The sequence below is a fragment of the Daldinia decipiens genome (genome assembly GCF_022478715.1).
Source record: "Daldinia decipiens strain CBS 113046 unplaced genomic scaffold F4813scaffold_14, whole genome shotgun sequence".
Classification (NCBI taxonomy): Eukaryota; Fungi; Ascomycota; class Sordariomycetes; order Xylariales; family Hypoxylaceae; genus Daldinia; species Daldinia decipiens.
In genome coordinates, this window is record NW_026054557.1 from 374,625 (window position 1) to 396,117 (window position 21,493).

The 21,493-nt window shown below is 46.7% G+C and overlaps 2 protein-coding genes across 2 annotated transcripts; one reads left to right on the forward strand and one right to left on the reverse strand.

Annotated features, from left to right (window-relative positions):
• Positions 1-13,292: 13,292 nt before the first annotated feature.
• On the forward strand, positions 13,293-16,363 carry F4813DRAFT_380495 (uncharacterized protein; the record flags this gene model as incomplete). The annotated part of the gene is made up of 6 exons (XM_049245569.1): positions 13,293-13,349; positions 13,404-13,513; positions 13,572-15,110; positions 15,182-15,289; positions 15,346-15,972; positions 16,027-16,363. The coding sequence occupies 6 exons, from the start codon at positions 13,293-13,295 to the stop codon at positions 16,361-16,363; spliced, it is 2,778 nt and encodes a 925-aa protein (XP_049100130.1).
• A 2,737-nt stretch (positions 16,364-19,100) lies between these two features.
• F4813DRAFT_357625 (autophagy protein Apg5-domain-containing protein) lies at positions 19,101-20,971 on the reverse strand. The gene is made up of 5 exons (XM_049243138.1): positions 20,738-20,971; positions 20,233-20,631; positions 19,964-20,051; positions 19,738-19,911; positions 19,101-19,610 (listed from the first exon to the last, which is right to left on the reverse strand). The coding sequence occupies exons 2-5, from the start codon at positions 20,566-20,568 to the stop codon at positions 19,414-19,416; spliced, it is 795 nt and encodes a 264-aa protein (XP_049100131.1). The 5' UTR covers positions 20,569-20,631; positions 20,738-20,971; the 3' UTR covers positions 19,101-19,413.
• Between the last annotated feature and the right edge of the window lie 522 nt (positions 20,972-21,493).

Sequence of the window (21,493 nt, forward strand, 5' to 3'; positions counted from 1 at the left end):
CACAAGGCTGATGGTGCCTAGCGACATTTTCCCAAGATTTTCGTTCGGGGCTGGATGGTTGGTTGGATGTTGGGATTGTACTTGTATGGGAATCCCACTGACGCATCCACTCACCTTGTCAGCCAACGAAACCCACCCGAGACTACCCAGTACCGTTTGAACCAGGGAAAAGGTTAAAGGGTCTTCGGTGCGGAGTAGCATTCTGCATCACTTAACTAGATCGTTGGGACGATCTTCATTGCCGCTTTCGAGCTGACACCAGTCTGACAAGGCTGCCGAAGAATATATCATCATGATCTCGAGCTGATTCCGACGAACGAATAAGCCTACCCACTGGATAGGTCATTTTTGTTGGTCACACGCGACCTCTGTTTGTTCGTGCATGTGAGTTTGTGAATGTGCGCAATGTGTGTATGCACACAGAATCAAGTCGGAGATGTTTTCAGCGGCCGCAGGTTATGAGGCCCATCCCGTGTCTGGTCCATACAGGTAAGAGTATCTATTGGGCGAAAATGAAGATTCGCATTTCACATACTGTAAAATGGCTGAATGGCCATCAAGCGGCAGACACCTGGAACACAAAAGAGATAGGTCATAATTGCTGAGCCGTGCCTCACGGTCTTTAGACTGGCAGATACGCAATGCAGATCTCCTAAGAGGTTCCAGGCGCTCTGATACCGCTGCAAGCTGTGCAGGTGCAAGCGATTGGGTATGACATGAATCATGACATGAATCATGTCCCTGCGCAGACCGCGGTGGTATGTGTGTATGTATGTATTTGCAGCGTGACCTATCTCCGTCTCAAATCCCGAACCCTGGAATTGGAAATATTCTTAATCATGCCATACTCCTAATACGGCGTTGCGGGCGGGCGAAAGGAATGGAGTGGAAAACACACCGCAACACCTTCGTGACCTTTTCAAAATATGATTTATCACATCTGCAGCGTTCTGGGTAACGTACTACGAAATATATGCATACGTAGATATAATAGGACATATTAGGTATGGGGAAAGATAATGGATGGAGGTATGGATATTACCTAGTTTAGGTATGTAGACAAGTAGATGGAGCCAAGGACCAGGTTGGAGGCAACGAAATACTATGGTAGGCAATAAAAGTGGCTTCGGAGGCTTTTAGAAATGGAGCTGACATCCAATAGACGGTATCTTTAAACGGCATCATGGTAGGTAGGTATCTAAGGTCACTGCGTTATGCATGATGTAGTATGTATTATGTGTTATGTAGGCCTCCTGTCGTGACTTCTTTTTATTTTGTGGTACGGGTGGATTGTACCCAGCCAATTGTAACCAACCCTGCCCGAAACCAGTCAATCTTACCAAACTCAATGTAGCCAGCAGCCATGTACCTAGTGTCTATGGATGGAAGCTGCCCGGGGTTAGATGGCAATACACGGTACAAATAAATCGGCTTTACCAATCTCGGACTAGTTATTTGCGGCAGCATGTACCCAGGCATGTCAGTAGTGCCTAGGTAGGCATCTCCCCTCTTCAACCGGCAAAGCAATGTCCCAATATTATGGATTTGGGTTTGCTAAGTAAGATCTTACCAGTAAAGAAGTCACTTGACAAATACATAGTACCTCAGCCTATATTTGGTTATTCATCATTCGTAACCTATCAGTCATAATGTAAAAACATCTTGATTTATCCCATTCAACTTACGTAGTAGACAATTTACAATTTAGATCACGTAGCAAATAATACGACGCCATGCTAGCAACGTTGGAAAATGAGATCGGGACCGAAATCTTTCCGATCGGTTGATACCGACGCAATCAGCGCTCAGCGCTCACTTCTCGCTGCTCGAATCCAGCCCATTGGATCCACATCTTCCGAAGTTGTCGTGTGGGTATTAGATACCAGGTAGGTAGGCGACACAGTCTGCGCCGCGAAAGGATTTCGGATTTCGCTGCGGGCTGCGGGCTGCGGGCCGCGGGCTTTCCTTGCTGATAGCTTTTCCTTGCTGATATTATTACTGTCAGGAGGCAAGGGAGCAGCCGTCTTCTGTCAGAACCCGAACACGGCATAAGAAGGCGGCATTCAATAATAACAACAGGACGGGCGCAAAGAGGCGTTAACACCTGTAAGATCATTTATCAGACGGCAGATCTAACCCGCGGAGGCGTTTCATGATCGAACACATATGACCCTCAGCCCCAATGTGCACCTTATAAATATGCACACGAAAGACCAGACATTGTCTCGTGGCGGCTGCTCGAGATCGATGGCGTGAAAAAAGGAGGTCAGCCATCAAGCAGGTTCCCGTATGGAGTAAATATGGTGTATTCGAATATGGTGTATTCGAATATGGTGTATTCGAATATGGCCGAATAAGGGCAATTAAAGGCGAAGGAGGTGTAAGCCTTGTAAGAACCCATTCCAACCTTTAATATAATAGCTTGGTAATCAAAATGGATTAAGCGGGTGACAAAGATGACCGACAAAGATGACCCGGTGGGGAGCCGCAACACGTCTCCTATGGATAAACGACGGGTGAGATAAGCATACAAACACTCTCAGATGGGTTGCGCATCTTGGGGTAAAGTGGGAATTTTAGATCCGCCAACACTCGTGTTGGGTACCATCGAAATAGAGATCCTTCTCTATAGCACACGTATTAGTTGTGCTGTTCATCGTCAACGTGAGTAATCGACATGTAGAAACAAGTCGCTAATTAGCGAAAGTCCTTTAGGTATTCAGCACGTCGCAGATGAGACCAGCAAGTTATTTCTGACTGATGATAGGACATACCAGATGATGGTAATACTATGTATATCGGAATCAAAATAAGCCAGCGGCTTCATTGCACTGCATTGGTTTGACAAAACTCAACGCAGGATGCCGACATAAGCAAGTAAACTACCATATTATCCTTACAGTTCACACGCTGTGTTTGTCTCTGAAGGTATCTAATAGGTCGTAACTTTGACAAATTGTGAACTCCGCGACTATAAGTCTGTTAGCCATCATATAGCAAAACTAAAGTATCTGAATGTCCAAACTCGGAACTCCGATAGAGCTGTCAAAGCACGCAAACGACAGGACGAGAAGAATGCCATATCCGGTAGAGTTGTGGGGGGGGGGGGGGGGGGTCGGTTTTCATACCTTGTTACTTGCGTTCAAACACCAACTGAGGCTTAGGATTGACGCTCCTTTGGGAACATTAATTAGGCCAGATACTTCAAGAAGGCTCTTGGCAGGATGGAAACTCATAACGAGGCTAAGCGGATCGTCGCCTTTGCGGCGCCTCGTAGAGGGGCAACCAATTCTCCAAGCCCAGTATGGCAGAAAGACGCGCATGTATGCCTATCTTGGACAGATCGATCCAATTGTTCTCCTACGAGGCTAGTCCTTGCGATAGTTGGGCATGGTTAGGAGGAATGGTGTGTATATTGTATTGTATATTGTGTCAGCTTACTTCTTTTTTTTGCGATAAGTCATTATTTCGTACCCCCCTTGCATAGCAATTTGATTAAGGGAAAAATCAAGAAGGGCACGTTAAATTGTCCGGTAGATCGTTCTAAAAGCAGGAATTGTGAGCTCATTGGGCATCTATCAACGATCGCAAAAGGCTTGATCGAACAAATTCGTGCCTTACCGGCGGAGAGGATCTAGAAGGTCTAACTAGAGGGGTTGTACAAAACATACCCTTGAGCCCTTGGATCCCCTGGTGGCGGACTTTGCGCCGTCTCAATAGCCAATCAACGAAGACCCGGGACCGGTTTTGGGTAACGAACCCTTCGAGAGGCGGGGAGGACCCCTGAAGCGCAAGGACCTTGGTGTAGCACTCTTTAGAATTAACTTGGTAACGTCAGGAACCACGTGATTTTGTTGCGGATTTTACATACCTTGATGGCCTTTTTCTAGGGTATTTCTACTCAGGTATAGTACAAATTCGATGCTTAGCTGAATCCTGGGCCGTGGTTCATGTATGTAGACCCTGTTCGTGGCTAGTCGTTATGATCCTTTCAGCTGCTATCTCGGTAAAGTGTTGCTACGAACTACCTAACTAACTACAATAAGAAAGCATCTAATACTTTACACTAGTAAGGCTTACATCCTCTTGCCATACGATTCTCACAAGATATATGACCACTTTGCTCCTTGAAACCATCATAAGTTGTACATAAGGAATTGTTACTCATAGCCTTTCTTTGTTGTCTTATCGTTAGCTTCCGGGGGAGAGAGAGGGGGCCTGTGGATTCTGACAAGGGTAGAGGAAGTCTAGATGTGATCTACGGAAAATCATGTACCGTACAGTAATCAAAGCGTTGCATATCCATACGACCACAGCAGTTCCATTTCCATGGGTTTGCTTCTAGTAACTACCTAACCTATGTAATAACGCAAATTATTACCAAGAATGATTTTCTCTTCTATTGATGACGTTTGCGAGACATCGTACACATACTAATTTTATTCTGTGATCGAGCATTAGCAGAGAAGTTGTTAGTCTATAATTTTTAGCATTCCTTGTAAGAAGTATCCGGTTGTATGGGACTTAGTGTACACATCTATGTACAATGGAAATGTGGTATAAATGTTTGTTATATTACATACCTCCTATATTAGCAACAATTTAAAACCCATGGACATAAGTTAGAATATCAACTTAAGACGCTAGCCTCGCCTCCTAGACCTAGAGTATCTTGGTCAATTGATAGCCTTGCAGCTTGTTGTCGTTTACTATCTTAAATTGAAACGAGGTCAGGTCATACCCTGAGCTTGCATGAAAGGTAACACCAACAAGCTCGTGAATGGCTATATAAAAGGGTATAATGGTTGACCTCGTTGATATCCCTGTGGGAATTTAACATGATCTACCTCGCCCCCGCAACGTTGGTCGAGTTTGATACATATATACAAGAGTCCCAAAGGGCCTCGAAGCCAGTAGAATGCCGCTAGAACCACTAATTTCTTTGAAGCTAAGGTAGATCAAGCAATGCAAGCCTACCGGAAGAATGAGTACACTGGTGTTGCTGTTTCGATTCGCTCATCGTAACTCTTGAACGGGCACACTCCACTGCCCCTTACACTAGTCGGAGATTTGGCAGGCAACGTCGCATAAATTGTATTGTACGTTATGTATTTACACGACCCTCTAAAAAGCGGCATGTTGTATGTAGGCGCTCTTTTGAAAATCCATGTCCGTAAGTCCGCATTTTTAAGATTGTGAACTCAAGTGCAAACGATGCAAGCAAATTTGCTAGTCATGTGGCTGTCAAAGCTGTATGCATTATGAGCTTCGCTGTCATGAGTTTTCTACGAAGCGAACGGGTTCGCGATGATGATAGGTGGCTTATGTTTCTTGAGCTATGAACTTCTCGGGAATTCGGCATAATTAATAGGTAGGTAGTTATGTGGTAAGAAATGAAGGCGGCACAGCAAAATGGGCATTGTCAAGGGCTACGATAGGTACCTGAGAGGAATTTGCTAAGAGCCCGATGAACTGCTAGCTTGTTGATATTCGAGGTTCGCTGAAAAGCCCCGCAACTAGACTAGGGAAGGGACCTCGGAAATGCCTGTGACGAAAGTCGGAACCACATAAGATCTTCAACGTAGTATGATCGTATTTTCCCTCTTAGCAAGGTAGTTGGGTTGTTGGTTGGGCAGTTAGGCTATGGAACGCAGTAGAACACGGCACTTAAGGTGGAAATCCGAATAAAATTTTTGGCTGGGAAATACATTACCGAAAGGAGATCACGGCTTCAGATTGATCTTCCCATGGCCATGACTCCGGGACTCGATCGAAAACTTAATTGGGCGCCACAAAAAAAACAGAACTAGATGCTGGATGTCGAATGCCCGTTCATTCGCTTATTACGGATTTACTGCCGTACCTACTAGGCAATACGTCTCCTTCAAGGGTTTTATCCCTTTGCTTGGATAACTGAAGGGATGATGTATCGTATAGTATATTAAAAAGTAATACCATTTCTTATCATCTGATCTACAAGGAGATATGTATTATGCTCGGCAGAATTAGCGATGGAATCCTGAATACTTATCAGAGCAAGTGTTTATCGTGACTTAAGTACCTATATACATGGAGCGCGTATTATATTTAGAAGGATTGGCATAAGCGTATGTGTTGACCGCCGCAAGGTTAGCCTAGCCCCGGTAGAAACCCGTCTGAAATAGCGCGTTAGTAGGAGCTCAACTTAACCGAAGAGGATTCTCATGGTGTTCGGTTATTTTAACGTTTCAGGGTCTTCAGCTTTGTAACTTACGTCCCAAGCAGACGAAAATCGCCTACGACGGAATTTTGACATTGCGTCGATTCCACGCGCGTAGATTCAGAATATATTAGCCGGGCCCACAACTCTAGCTTGGGCTCCATCGACAAGTCTTATAGCGGTTTACATCATCTACTAACGCCTTACAATGTCATGTACACGTCTACGTAAGTTATAGGATACCTATACCACTATTCGTCGGCTAATGAGTTACCATCTAGAGCTCCCTTTTCGACATAGATAAGCGCAACTGTCATATCTGTGTGACAGGACATTAGGCCTCTGCAGGTCTCTAAATCCGGTAGTTTTTAGAGTAATGACCTCGTTGTTAGTAGCTAGCAAGGATAGAAATATTTAGACAAATAACGGACGACAATAAGCTGCGGGGTATAACGGGTGCTGTACAACCTAGAGCACGGATAGAAGTATGCCAAACATCTTCCTTGCCTATAACTAAGCGAGTATTGGCAGTTCGAGTTATGTATAAGCTGCTTGGTATCTGTTGATATCTATTGTCTCTCGATATCCCAGCTTTGGTTCCCTGCTGCCTTGATTCTTAAAGACCGCAGTAAAGGAGCTGGTGAGCTTCGAAACAGCCAAGAATAGCTAGTATGGCTACCCAACATTTGCCTCTAGTCTCACCGACGGAGTTCACGGACTAGTACGGAGCTAACTAAGTTGGTTAGAAGAGGTATGTACACTAAGTGTTGGCCCTGAAATTTATCATGTGGTAGTTGGCTCAGTGACACCAAACGTCTCGGAAGTATTATTTAGCGGCACAAGGCTGAACATGACCGATGTCACATAACGAGTGTTTCGATTCATGATTCATGAAAGACATCCGAGCCACGATCAAATGACGACTTAATAAAGAATGGCTAATGTATCAGCCACAGACACGGTTCTCTCGGCATATGCCGGATTTAAACTTGTCTCTGTTACATAGATATCGATACTACGCAAGAGAATTATACCATTAATGCGATTAATAACTCATATCGCCATCTCCATATATCGAGCATAAGCTATCGATCTACTATTATGTCTCATTCTAATAATATGTGTAAAGAAGAGTATTGTATGTATAAGTGCAGAACACCACGCGCAATAAGAAATCGGAACGACCGGTCGAGATTTACCAATCGAGTCCCTTTTTTGCGGGTCCATGGGCCGAAACCCCCGATCGGCATCTTTTGGCTCGGTACATTGTTTCTTTAAGGTTACTTTACCCAAGGATTTGGATGGACATATCATATCTAAAGTTAAGAGCATGTAACGCGGCTAAGACATAAGACTCGGGAGTATTATATATCCGCATCTTTTTATACATCCTTCGATATATTGTGATTTGACATGGTTGATCGTCACCTAAATTTAGTCAACTAAGTGCTATATATACATACCACGTATGGGTAGGTATATAATAAGCTTCGTTAACTGCTTTAAATAGTAATATCCTGCCATGAATAATATAGTATCCAGATCTTATACAGTAGTATCAGCCCTAAATATCATATTGTTACGCATTTGGCTTACAGCGGACTTACCACACACATGTTATGAATAAAATTTAGCGGGGTTTCTTGAAAAGGAAGCCACGGAGATCATTAATGGAGAGTGGTTCGATATTCATGTATGGCACTGAGTAGAGCTTTCAATGGGTAGCGCCCAAGAAGGCCGCGTAAAGCCATTAGCAATACCCTTGCCAGTCCCTCCCTTAAAGACCCGATCGTCTATTAACTATGCAAATAATAATAGAGTATACCTGAAGCATACAATAGCACGAAGCCTTTTTTTTTTTTTTTTTTTTTTTGTGTGTGTGTGTGTGTGTGTGTGTGTGTGTGTGTGTGTGTGTGTGTAATACACGTGCCCGTATGGTGGTCGGAATATGGCCATATCCTAAAAACTTCTATCCATTTTCATGTCAACCATCGCGGCATATTGGTGTCATTTCAATATGTAATAATACTTACGGCATGACCATCAATACATGCATGTCACATCAACTCTACCCGCATGAGGACCGTGCTCCTTAACAGCGATCTACGTAGGCCTCTTCACTACTAGCTAAGCCAGGTCGCTGTAATGATCCGGTTTTTAATGTTGGATTGGGGTCCGATATGTACATACGGAGACGGGAAGTTCAATGCGTACGACTGCGGCGTGGTATCAGAATCGTTATTTCTCGGGATTGGTGGAAGTGGGAGGAGGGGTGCTTGTTCCATCGACGACATTGATTCTAACTGCTAGACATGCCTACCTATCATCTCATTAAGCTACCATCCCCATTACGCTTGGGAGCTTGCAACTATTTAGAGATCCCGTCCCTACTCCTCTTATCAACTCGGCAATTGCCCTCGATCTTACGAAGACGTTACGGTTAACTCGTATATTTTGTAATACTGTCACTAGCAGACCGCCAGTTTGTTTTGAAGTACGTCAGTATAAGGCTTAACTAGCAAGTAGTTAGTTACCTAAGGCTTAGGAAATAGAAGCGCTAATAAAAATGTACAATGCTTTATAAAAATTCTAGCGGTCAACGTTCATGTCAATATGTAGACTACCAACCAACCTACCTAACCTAAGTAGTTCCAATTAAAATTGTCGAAAGGGAACGAGGGCAATAATTACAGCCGTTATCTCTCATGGCTCGAAAATGGGTAGTATGTTTGATCTTGATTGCAGTTATCCACACACTTACATATGTTAAACAGAGATTACTACCTTAATACATACATTAAAGAATAGTTTCACGTTGCTTAACGAGGGAAATTAAAACCTCGTGACAGGCCGTAATTTATGTCTCTGATTATTCAATAGTGGTCATATATCGACCCTCTTATACATATCGTAGCCAACAAGAGTTGGAAGCTGTACGCACGTAGTTGGCTAAGCCCCTTGTTAGCGCAGTCGATCCCCGAGAGCTAAGAGCAAACAACTGATGCAACTCGAACGAGGTGAAGATGATATCTAATGTATCCATAAAGCAGAGACAGAAAAGAAGTGCCGCTCACACATTGCATACCCGCAACCCAAGCACTAGGTACCGTACATAACCAAACTCAGGGACATGCAGGTCTGTACTTGCAGGTACCGATCAGCCGCTTCCAGGGCTATTGAGCCAATGTAATGTAATAATCAGACTTGAGGAGGGAAAAGTCTGGCCCAGATGTGGTCCTGTCAAAAGAAAGCTGCAGATGTGGTAGGATCCGACCAATGTCAAAATCAATGTATCAAGCGTCGCGTTTGACATAGCAACCTTTAGGTAGGTATGTAGTAGTAGGTAGGTAGACAATCTAATCCCACTAACGGCGGTCGAATAGAGAGTCTGGAATAACCTCATTGGCCATTCGTAGCCATTCGTAGCCATTCTCTTCGTTCAAGTGACGAAGCCTTGTTTTCCATATATCTGTCTAGGGGTGTGTTTTACTAGGTAACTTACTAGGTTAGGTAACTTACTAGGTAACGTAGAGATTTGGAGGGGACCCTATCCGTCTTATCGTCAAACATGGCGGCGAGCGGAAAGTTGTTCACCTGCTAAGATTGCCCCGCCTTCGCAAAGATGCAGACGCAGGCGCAGACGCAGAGACGTGCTTAGACGCGTGTGAAATTGTAAGGGATATCCCTGTTGCACTCACACCTGATCAGGGAAGAAAGCAAGCTAATCCATGCTTGACCATATGTGAATAAAACAGAACTCATGTGGCTTTCCCGTTGAAGGTCTGAGAGTTTTGATCCTTAGGTACTTACATAACATACCTGATAGTGACTAGTTAGGTAACTAGATACAAATATGTATTCTAAACAATGCACACACATACGTATAAAAATAATGAATTGTATATTTCAACCATATAAGTGCTATCGCTCTACACTGTGCAGTTACTTTCCAGACACTGTTTGGTACATATAAATAGGTTACATATGTTGCCGGCAGCCACGTTCTCTCCGGCATGTGCTTTGATAGGCACTATGTAGGCAATGTACCTCGACTAAACATGCTGGAGGGACGGGTACCTCTCGAAAGTAACGAGACCGTTGTCGGTCGGGCTCTAGAGCGTGCTCCACTGACTCTAACTTATCTGGACCACGCTACGAAGTAAGGCGAGACAGGCCGAGCAGAGACATGACGCCAAGCAGAGGCGCCACTTGCCAAAAAAACAATTTTGTGTGTATTATGCGAGTACTTTCCTCGTTACCTTCAATCTACCTATCTGTATGTACCGTCTGTACTTAGAGTAGGTACGAGGTGTGTATGTAATTGATGTTAGGTAGGTGTGTTAGGTACCTACCTATGTAAGTAAATGTAAGGCACTACGTACTATGGTAACACACTGTAGTTAGAGTAGTAGCACTTGTAAACCTGTATGTTAAGCCTGTAGTAACACAAACGGGACCGTCTACAATCTACCTACCTAACGTGCCATCTAACATGCTCTAGGTTGGCTTCCGATCATTTTCGCATATCTTTCTCATCCCTCACGCCGCAGATACAGATACAGATACAGATACCGATAGAGCTCCCCTCCTTCATCCAGATAAGGCACACGTTGGCTCGTCGCTATGATTGGACTGCTCCTCTTATGCGCTGTTATAATATTCATAATATACCATGCTTGTTTTATAGCACGAGTTCAAATTCGTAGCTCGTCATACCTCTCTCTTAGCTCTATACTTCGTATAGCTTTACACTTATGAAGTAGCTGAGTTGCTAAATTCCGAACTCACGACGCTACCCATATTAGCTTATATTTAGTTGGGTTCGCTGAAAAGCGCAACTAGAGCTAACTGCCATTCGTCAATTAGAACCTGGTTTGGGAAGTCCCCCACAGAAAAGCGCCTGCTTGGCGGGCCCCAAAAAAGAGGCCATCGCAACAAGTTCGCTATTATTACATACATACATACATATATACATAGGTAATTATGTCGGTCTTCACCCTCACCGCTCTGCTATTAATATTATTACTACCTACATGCTTAACTGACTGAAGGACTGACTAACAGGTAAACTATTTAATACCTACCTACCTACCTTGGGTACTTATGTATGCGCACGTACATAATAGTCCGCTGTCGTTCTCCAGCAGCATACATACAAACATACATACACTACCTCTATGTACACTACGTACGTACATACATATGTACATACCTGCATACCTACATACATACCTACATACATACCTACATATATACACACATAATACCCAACATATAGTGTATGTATGGGTCTGAGGTGTTATATCCTCGGTTCTGAGTAACACGGACGCTTCTTCGCCGTACCCAGCACTCGATAGAAACGAAAACCACAGCAACAATCACCAGCCTGCGCTGCGCGGTGGACATGTCAGCATACTCCGTCACCGTACCTAATCGTTGCTACCTCCATTGCTACCTACATTGCTAGCTGTACCTTCAATAGCTACCTACCTATGTACATACTGCGCACATACGCTACCTACCTGACGGTCTACTACATTCGGCTGCCAAGAGGTGTAATAAAGGTGCAATAAACATAGTACTGGCATAGTACTGGCATAGTACTGTACTTATCGATCGTCTGCTCGTCCTCCATTATCCACCAAAACCACCAAAACCACCAGAACCCCTGCTCTACCGACTAGGCCTTACGTAGGTAGCTCACCCTAGTTGATACGCGCGCTCATTACTATATGCAGGCAAGGGTTCGACTACCTTACGCGGTACATATGCCATAGTACATGCTACGTACAGTATTAATCCTGCGTGTACATACTCACCCCAGCTTTGCAGGGCTTCTTACCCATGGAAAATGCCTTTTCGACGCCGAAATAACCTGAGCTGTTGCTGATGACCCTCTTTACCCACTTTGGCTGTCTCTCGCGGTTTTCCTTGTTTGACAATCCACCAAAACCTCGTCGTCTCCTAAGGTTCTTTTTGACGACGTCGTTCCTTTTTTTGCCTTACGCCCCTCGAGAAATCCTTGGAAATCTCCTCGACGGGAATCTGTACTGTACAATAGTAGTAGTAGTAGCTCCGTCTCTGCCCAACTGCTGATCTTTGGATTTGGGCTCCTCCGGACCGTAAAGCTTCACCCAGGGACCCGGGACCGCCTCCACGCGCCTTGTTCGAGAACTGACGAGCTCGCAGCCTGTCCCTTACTCGATTACACCGACCCTTAATGTCATCATACTTACACCAATAAGAGCTGCGACATCATCAGAGTTCCCTCCTCCACACCCCAACTGACCAGCGCGCAGTCTGAGCTTGGGCCTTGGCGTTCGACGAGCCGATTGCTCCATACTGCCCTCGGGGCCTTTTGGTCTCCTTCCTGATCGCCTTTCTCATGACTACATTCCCCGTTGTTCCTTTTTTTGCCTGACCTGTGCTTGCGTCTACCCGCCGCCTATGACTCTACCCATATAACACCCCAAGCATGGAACCTGGGCCGCCTGAGACCAAACGTCCCCGGCTCTTACAGACCGGACCGTCGTGGTCTTCGCATCAGGCCGTATCACTCCCTCACCCTAACGCCGTACACCACCCGTCAGCACCAGGCCCTCACCATCCTGCGCCGCCGCCATATCAACACCCGCCTCCCTTCTCGCGACCTCCAGAGCCCTCTTTACCACCGGCTCATCACCACCTTGACGACCGTCGCCATCATGAACATGAGCCATATCCGCCAATGCATGACCCTCACAGACAGCCTCCTCCGCCTCCCTCGTCAGCGCATCCGTCTTTTCCGCCGTACGGACCGCGGGAACCGGTCGTGAAGCGAGATCCTGGCGAGGATAACTCTCTCCCTCAGCTGCGCCGACCGAACTCGACCGGCAACGTTACAGATAATCTCCCACCTGGCCCTCATGGTCCTCCGCATCCGAATCCTCAAGACGACCCGCGACGGCATCTGAGCTACGATAGTGGTCCCTCGATGCCGCATTCACCAGCCATGTATAGGCCACCACCGCAAAACTACCACCCTCCTCCACCGACGCCAGTCGGCCAGCATCCTCAATACGACAGTCCTCATGTCTACGGCCCACCAGCTTCTATGTACCCTTTAGAAATCGCGACTAGCGCTAAGCGGAAAGCTCAGCGTGCCTCACAGGTAGTATTCCCTAAGCGAGTTGCTGCATACCAACTAACGTGGGATGCGTGTTAGGCTTGCGATAGTTGTAGGCAGCTCAAAGCTAAATGCGACGAGACTAAACCTTGTAAAAATTGCCGGGAGAAAAATATCGACTGTAAATATCGAGATCCCCCTGCAAAACAGTAAGTTACCTAAGCATATATATAGTAGACAGCGGACGAGGTACTTACTATTTTGTAGGCCGGATAAGGTTACCGCGGACTTAATAGAGATGCTGGCCTCGATGAGAGAGGAAATAAATAACAAGCTTACGAATATTAACAGCCAACTTGCTGGATTGACACAGGCCAACCTGAGTCAGAATCAACGGGTGGCTAATTTAGAAACGAAAATCAGGCAGCTTGATCCCGAGACTGATCTGAAAGTCGAGTCGATCGAGGAAGAAGAGCGCGCAGAGTTTCATAGTTCTCCCTCCCCTACGCCTAGTAAAGCACACCCCGAGGAAACATTGTCATCGCCAGGAGGAACTGTTGTAGAACCCAGTCTAACTATGGAAGAGGCTCAACTTACGCTGCAAGCGACAGAAGACGACGACATGGAAGCTAATCCGGGGCCGGTCGTAACACCTGGAAAGCCTGCCATGCCCCCAAATCACACCACGTTAGCTGGTTTACTTTTAAAGTGGCCGTCAATCAAGAGAATGGTTCATCATCTGATGGAGGCTGAGAAAATATCTCATCCAGACGAATACCCAATCCGCCAGGAACAGCAGCGTGGTATACTTCGCGTTTTTGGGAGAGGCGAGGGGTTCGATCAAGACATTCGAGTTTCCGACAAAGAAACGCCACCGGACCATACAATGACTGATGTGTTAGACGACTGTTCCGATGTTGCGTCCCCTTCGCCAATGGGAGAAGCATGGGGCCAAGTGGGCAGTCTAACCCCTCCTCCCGGTGTCGAGTCTAGGGGAGGTGTTGTTAATGTTGACGGAAATCCAGAGTGGGAGTCGACTAAGATATGGAGATACGTGAACAGTTTCAAGGACAATATTCTTAATATGCATCCCATAATCATTCCGAGGGAGCTTACCGCAATGGTTAAAATATTTCTCGAGTCTTTACCAAAGTCGCAAAGTTACCAGAACAGCAAGCTCGGCGCGAGTGCGAGATTCGTCAACCAGCCGAGCGCAATACCTCCGTCTTTTTCTGAAGCGGGGACGAAGAGGAAGCGATCACCCGCTGCGGACGAGCAAACCCCGTCGACGTCGTTCGTGAAGCCCGGCCGACCTTTCCGAAGCGTCCACAGTGCTCTTGTCCTAATGGTTTTCGCTCTGGGCAAGATTTGCTTGCACAAGGACAGGATACCAGATCCGGTTCACGAGTCGGACTCGCCAATGCACCATTCACCTTCCGTTCGCAACGGCGTTCTAGCATCACCTTTACAAGGATCCCCCCCGGGGTTTGTATCTCAGTCCCAATCTAATATGGCATCTCCTAAGGAGAGCGAGAGGATTCCCATGAGCCGAAGGCCCTCCCTACAAGGAAATACGTCGGCTTCGAAGGGACCACATTCACACAGGCGGAATCTAGATGTGATACCTGGCCTTGAGTATTTTGCTCTTGCGATGGATATTATGGGTAGCCACATGGGAGGATTCAATTTAAAACACGTCTACGTACATATTTTGGCAGGGCTTTATTACGGTCAACTTGGTCGCGTACTTGAGAGCTGGTCATACATTTCCCTTGCAAGTCGAAATCTGCAAGTCATACTCCGACCGTAAGTGGAAGAGACTATGATTGGGGGAGATACTTTATGAATGGCAGGGGTAACTAACAAGAACGGATTAGGAGCCTCGACCGCTTATCGAAATGGCACGACCAAGGTAGAAGCATTGGACAGTCACGCAGAGACAACCAGCTGGCATTTGCCTTCTGGACATGCCTGCAATTAGAAAGGTAATATTGTCAAGTGGTACTTCTATCTTATTATACGCTAACACTCAGGATGATAGTGACATCCTCGCCGAGCTACCTCTTCCTCAGTCGGGTATCTTGCAATATGAAGATAGGATGCCATATCCAAACTCGGAGTATGCTGTCAATCAAGGTTTCTCAGAGCACATAGTAACGGGTTACATTGCACAGTTGTATCTTCGGAAACAACTTAACCAAGTGCATACCCTGCTCTACGATTCGGACAAGCAGAATAAGCACAAGAACGGAATTACGTTGGACGACCCTGCGATCGAAGAAGGTATTAAGCGGATCGAGGAGATGCTTAGGAACTCGAGGAACCGTTGGGTGCCAAACAGCTACCGATGGGATGATAATGACCCTCCGGCGAACGACATACTGGGAGCCCGTCTTCGTGCAAAGTACTGGGGTTCACAAGTTATTCTCTACCGACCTTTTCTAAGGGCCATCCTTGAACGAGAACCGTGGCCGTATCATAACCAAGCGGGGTCTCCAGATGCTCAGCAGACTCCCGAATATGCAGAAGTCCCCCAGGGTGTAGACACTAGGATCGTCAAATATGCCGGCTTAGCAATCTATGCCCTCGTCGAGAGCACGCGAGCATTCCATGGAATACCTAGTAGTCAGCGCATCATTATCACCAACGTATTCGGAACAGCTCATGCGTAAGTTCAATTAATTGACATAGAAAATATCACTAACCGCTAACATATTCCCAGTCAATGGGGAAATCTTCTAACCCTGGCGGCGTGTTACAGAGATAGATATCTACACAAGTTCATCGATGCGGAAACACTAAGCAACCTCTTCTCTCGGACGATCTCCTTCTTCCAATCGATTGCCCAACCCACGAGCGCGCTAAGGGCTGATATGAACATCTTGATCGGCCTGGCTAAAGACCTAGGGTTTATTCGGGATGAATACGAGGTTACAAGCTCGAGCTTTTCGAGCCTTTCAAGCGGAGGTCCTCCTCCTATACATAATCCCAGCGACTATCATGTTCCTCCATCATCCGCGCTAGGACGGCCTTCACACTTACCGCCACCGTCGCATTAGATCCCTTGAGTAACTTGGTTTGGTGGACTGTACAAAAATGGAATGTGTCAACGACATCGACTAGTGATGTTATGGTGTTATGGGCTCTTCCGTCTCGGAGAAGTCGTCTCAACAGGTCATAGGACCTACTTCTGTTCGGATTCCGACGGCTACATTTTCGATACTAGTTTTGGAGCACGAGCTATCACTTACATGATTTGCATGGGGCGCCTATATGGCAGATATGAAGAGGATAATTTAGTTTTGGCGGTTTTGCACCTGGCAACGGCGTTTTGGGTTGTCCTATGTGGGCACCGTGTTTGGCTCTACGGTACCAATTTTTACGCACTACAGAAACACAATTGTGAATGGTCTCCGGCAAATTTTCATTTCCATTTCGTCATCATTCGTGGCACCAGCCCACTGGAGCATACAATACCGGCGTTTTTATCGAGACAGCATTGGAAGATCCCGTGTGGAAAAAAAATTTACGGAACTCGAAAGCTGAGGATACCCCTTGCGAGAGCGCATCTGGTCGTGCTTTGCACATATATTTATATATCAACGGCGACAAGTATATACTTTTTGAATTTGAATCTTTGGCTTAGTACAGAATTTTTGGTTGTCTCCTCGACATTATTCTCTACATTTTGCTGATAGAAACAGCCCGAGGACGTGGAGGTTTGAGAATATAGCATAGTGCGGCGTTTACATGCGACACCCGCCCTTAGTACCTACCGGGAGAAGAGGCACTCTGCGGTAAAAGGCCGTTCGGTCTATGGCATTTAGGTTATCCTTCCCTTTCGGACTGGATGTATATGTATTGTTACCCCTTTTCTCGTCATTTGTCGAGTGAATTTATTACCAGTCGGCAGCTGGAGCGGCCAGCACGTCTTGGTCTCTGTCTCTTCCGTTAATACGGACAGCAGGATAAACGGGATCGCTTTTTTGCATTGGCCTACTTCTCCCGGAGGGGGCGGAGGAGATACCACATTGGCTTTGTTTTATTCAGGATTCAACAAGTTAACATGGATTGCTCGGGTTTGACCGGGCACACCAGTACAATATAAAGGCATCATGCGTTCGAATGTGTACATATAGGTGCAACATATACTATTTTGGATTTGCTATTATTTTTTTTTCCCCCAAGCCGTTGCATTTGCGTCCGAGTTTTGGTTACACGTTCTTTTTGTGCGTAATAGCAAGTCGTTGGGGGGAAAGGGGAGAGGGAATAGGCGGCTAGGGGAATAAGGGGCGTCGGAGATGTCCCTCGGCATACATAAACCTCGGCATACATAAAAACCTATCCTAAGTACTTATTAAGCAGCGAGATAGGCTATATAACATTGGCGCCGCCAAAAGGGGGAAAAGAAAAAGAATTGCGCGCATTGAAGATTTGTCGGATCGAAGGTGATTTGTGACTTGGTCTGTCACCGGACTCTGGTGTAACTCTACCCGAGCGTCTGGAGCCAGCTCCAGGTGCTGCTACTCGCTATATTTATTTATACATATATGAAGATTTGATGTGCGGCCGGGGTGTAATGCGCCGCAAGAAGCATAGCATGGGCGTGGCATCGGGTCGTACTGACAAACAGACAGACACACAGACAGGCGGGCCAGGCGGGCAGGCAGGCAAACCACACCCCCTAACTTCGCGATCCGTGCGGTCAAGCAAGATATATGGGATTGGGATTGGGATTGTTGGGATGGGGTGCATTTAGGGGGATTCCTGGCATATGCATACATAGGTAGGTAGGTAGCTGGTTACGTACGTGCCTAGGTAGATAGGTAGGTAGGTAGTGTATTTGATAGGTGCCCGGATGTAGGTATGGCAGATACAGAGGTAGGTTAGGTAGGTAAGTTTGTTCCAATGGCAGGGTAGGGACGTGCGCGATCGGTTTTCGCGTCTGCGAAACGGAGTATGTGGAGAGGGGGGGGGGGGTGGGACGGGCTGGACGGGATATTCCGACGACGGGTTGGGGGAGGGAGGGGAGGGAAGGGAAGGGGAGGGGAGTCTGTCGTTTATGATGTGTGCTCGTGTATACTTGGAATTGGAATAGGTAAGTTGTCAGGTGGGTAGGTAGGTAGGCATAAGGTAGATAGGCATAAGATAGGTAGGTAGGTATACACCATGCATCCCTCGAGATGTATAAGCAAGGTCCTATACTGTATTGTATTATGTATAGATTAGGTATGTACCTGGGTATGTATAATATGTATAACTATAACTAACTATATGATGATATATGTATGCCGAGAACGTCCTGTGCACCCCAACTACTTACTTACCAGCAAAGCACAGCAAAGCACTACCAACGGCTATCGTCCGGAAGAGGGAGCAGCAGAACTTATGCGCGTAAGTACCTACCTACCTATCCTACGTACGGGAAGATATAAGTGAGTCGTGTACTTGCTACCGTTTGCATAGGCACCTATCTTTTGTGTGTGTCCTCCTTGCGCCGGATGCATGGATGTGCTGTGCTGATGTGGTTGATTTCGTGGGACGTGGGACGCGGTGATAATATAACGGCGGCGAGAAACGCGGCCGTTTGATGGATTATCAGGTAGGTAAATAAATACCTGGCTGGTTGTTTGATGGACTGACTAGCTGGATAGGGGTAGGGGGTATGATGGCAGTGGCTTTGATTAAGTGTGCCGGTGTCAACGGTGATATACGCCACCATATGTATGTCATTATAGTGAGGTAGTTAGTTATAAGTTACGAGCCATGAAGATACATGTCCTTAGTAAGTAATGTCTTAGGTAGGTAGTGGGAAGTATCGATAAATGAGTAAATTATAAGTAAGAACAAACCGATAAGTATAACGCCATGCTATATAGCCTTACTCAGGAACGTAGCCGTGCCGCTCGTGCTACGTAGTTCATCCCGGTGATTCCAAATACCTAAGGTATCGTAGCGATGTGCCTCCAACCCGGTGCGCCCTACCCCTTACATATGTAGCAAACCGTCTAAACCTCCCTATAACCGAAAAAAGCACGTACACATACGCTACGTCGGCACGCCTAGGCGGCCACTCAGCTAGCTGCCTATAGTTTGCTAGAAGACGTCGCTACACGTCCAACGGCTTAACGACAAGGCACAGCCACCCATCTGGATACGCCGCCTCGCGCATGAGCTCCTCGAGCGGAGCCCCGAAGGGCACGCGGGCACCGTGTAGGACCGCGTCCGCGAGCACAGGGTCCCGGCTGCTGGGAAACAGGCTCGGTAGCAGGCTACGGAGAGCAGCGCCGAGGGTCCGGGGGTGGCCTGGTGCGAGTTAGGTATGGTTGCGAGTTAGGTATGGTTGCGAGTAGGAAGGGTAGAGAGAGAAAGAGAGAGAAAAAAAAAAAAGGGGGGGGGGGGGGGGACTGAATAGGGGTAAAGAGGGACATACGCTCGCTGACACGCGGCTGTACGAGTGACTGCACGACTTTGAACGACCCAGCTTGGCTGTCGGCAGCCGGGTCGTCAGGGGACTGTGGGATGTACAGGCGAATAGGCACGTTACGCAGACCGCGCGAGGTGTTGAGGAGGCGTGCGTTGACTTTGGCGAAGGACGCGTAGTCATCTGGTGCCGTACAAGTCAGCTGCGCTCCTGTGGGGCGTTATCACAGCCTTACTGTCTTGCACCGCGTTCCATAAGGCGGTGGTGTGGTCTTTTGATAGCGACATGATCTGGTGCGCATTGCCGTTGCGTATAAAATCAGCCTGGTTCTAATTAGCTTTTTAGGTATCCTTGTCTAGTTCTATCCGTCTATTGTTTTGCGTCTTCTAGCGCTTATAAAAGAATGTCCGTCTCCGCGAACGAAGCCAGACAGGGCCCCTGGAGGGAAGGGGGAGGGAAGGGCGGAGGGGATAATGAAGGCGAATACGGAAAACAAGAACTTGCCTCTTTGGCGCTATTTAGAAAAGTATCTCCAATATCCCAGCTTAGGCCGTCGGCAACGGTGAGACGCCACGGCAAGGTAGGCTGGTACAGGTCGACGAGCAGGCCGACGGCAAGATTGCGGAGTAGTACGTCTTCATGATGGAAACTCGAGCACGGCAAGCCGAAGTAGACGGACAGGCGCGGCAGCAGCAGGGCTAGGTAGCTGAAGCGCGGCACCGATGCGACAAAGGGCGCATTAGGCGCGCTCGTATGGGTCACAAGAACTGGAACCTGCAGATCCCAGAGGGTTTGTGGGATGGCAGACGGGGACGGAGAAGACGCCGGGGCCGAAGCCATGTTCTAGACGTTGTTCTGTATGTAGGTGTGTATTGTATGTATTGTATGTACGTAAGTAAGTAACTATGTATGTATGTAAGTATGTTGTATGTATGTTGTATGTAAGTATGTGTATGTTGTGGTTGCGCTCTAAATGGATTATTAACCAACTAGAGTCTAGGTATTGTACCTTAGGTAAGTTAAGGTAAATAATTAAATTACTAGGTTAGCTAGGTGGTTAGGTACCTCATCCTCGCGACAGACCCTAGTCTAGTAAGTAAAGTAAAGTAACCTATCATGTAACTATACAGGATGGTGTTTTTGGCAACTTGTGGTAAATGATGGATGGTGAATGGTGGATAATGGATGATGAATGATGACGACGATAAGGTATGTAATGTTCGTCGGAAGTTGCCAATTGCTGACTACTACTATGTACTAGGTAGGTACTCTACTACTCTACTGCTCGGTACAACAAAACGAAACATTACCGAGTACCTAACCTAACCTACCTGTGTTTGACACCCCGGCCAAGGCGGCCGATCGGCGTTGCATGCAGGGTGGATACCGCGTCTGGAGGGTACCGAAAAGTTAAGGCTGAAAAAAAGAGCGGGGTAGCTTTTGAGCTACCCCAAAGAAGACTGGCGCCATGTTCTTCCCAGCGAAACTCTGGTCCGGGCCCCGCCAACTCCGGAGCCCATACCACAAGTTGCGCAGCTTAGGTACGCGAACCCAAGTTTTTCGGGTTCGGAGTTTGGTTCAGGGGGGGCTTTTTATTAACTACCTACATACACTACACTACCTACTGCCTGCTTGCTTTGTACAGTACATACATCAATTATCCTACTTGTGCCTAAGGCTGTATTTTGTTTCTAGCGTGACGTATGTATGTACCTACATACATACCTATCTCCGCCCCCGGCCCGCTGTTGTTATTATTACTTCC

Excerpts from the sequence above, each read along its gene's own strand:
- F4813DRAFT_357625 (XM_049243138.1), bottom strand. The coding sequence starts at position 20,568 with ATGGCTTCGGCCCCGGCGTCTTCTCCGTCCCCGTCTGCCATCCCACAA. Across the intron at positions 19,912-19,963 it reads ATGGAACGCGGTGCAAGACA|ATGACTACGCGTCCTTCGCC; the intron begins GTAAGGCTGTGA and ends GTACGGCACCAG. Across the intron at positions 19,611-19,737 it reads ACAGCCGCGTGTCAGCGAGC|GCCACCCCCGGACCCTCGGC; the intron begins GTATGTCCCTCT and ends AACTCGCACCAG.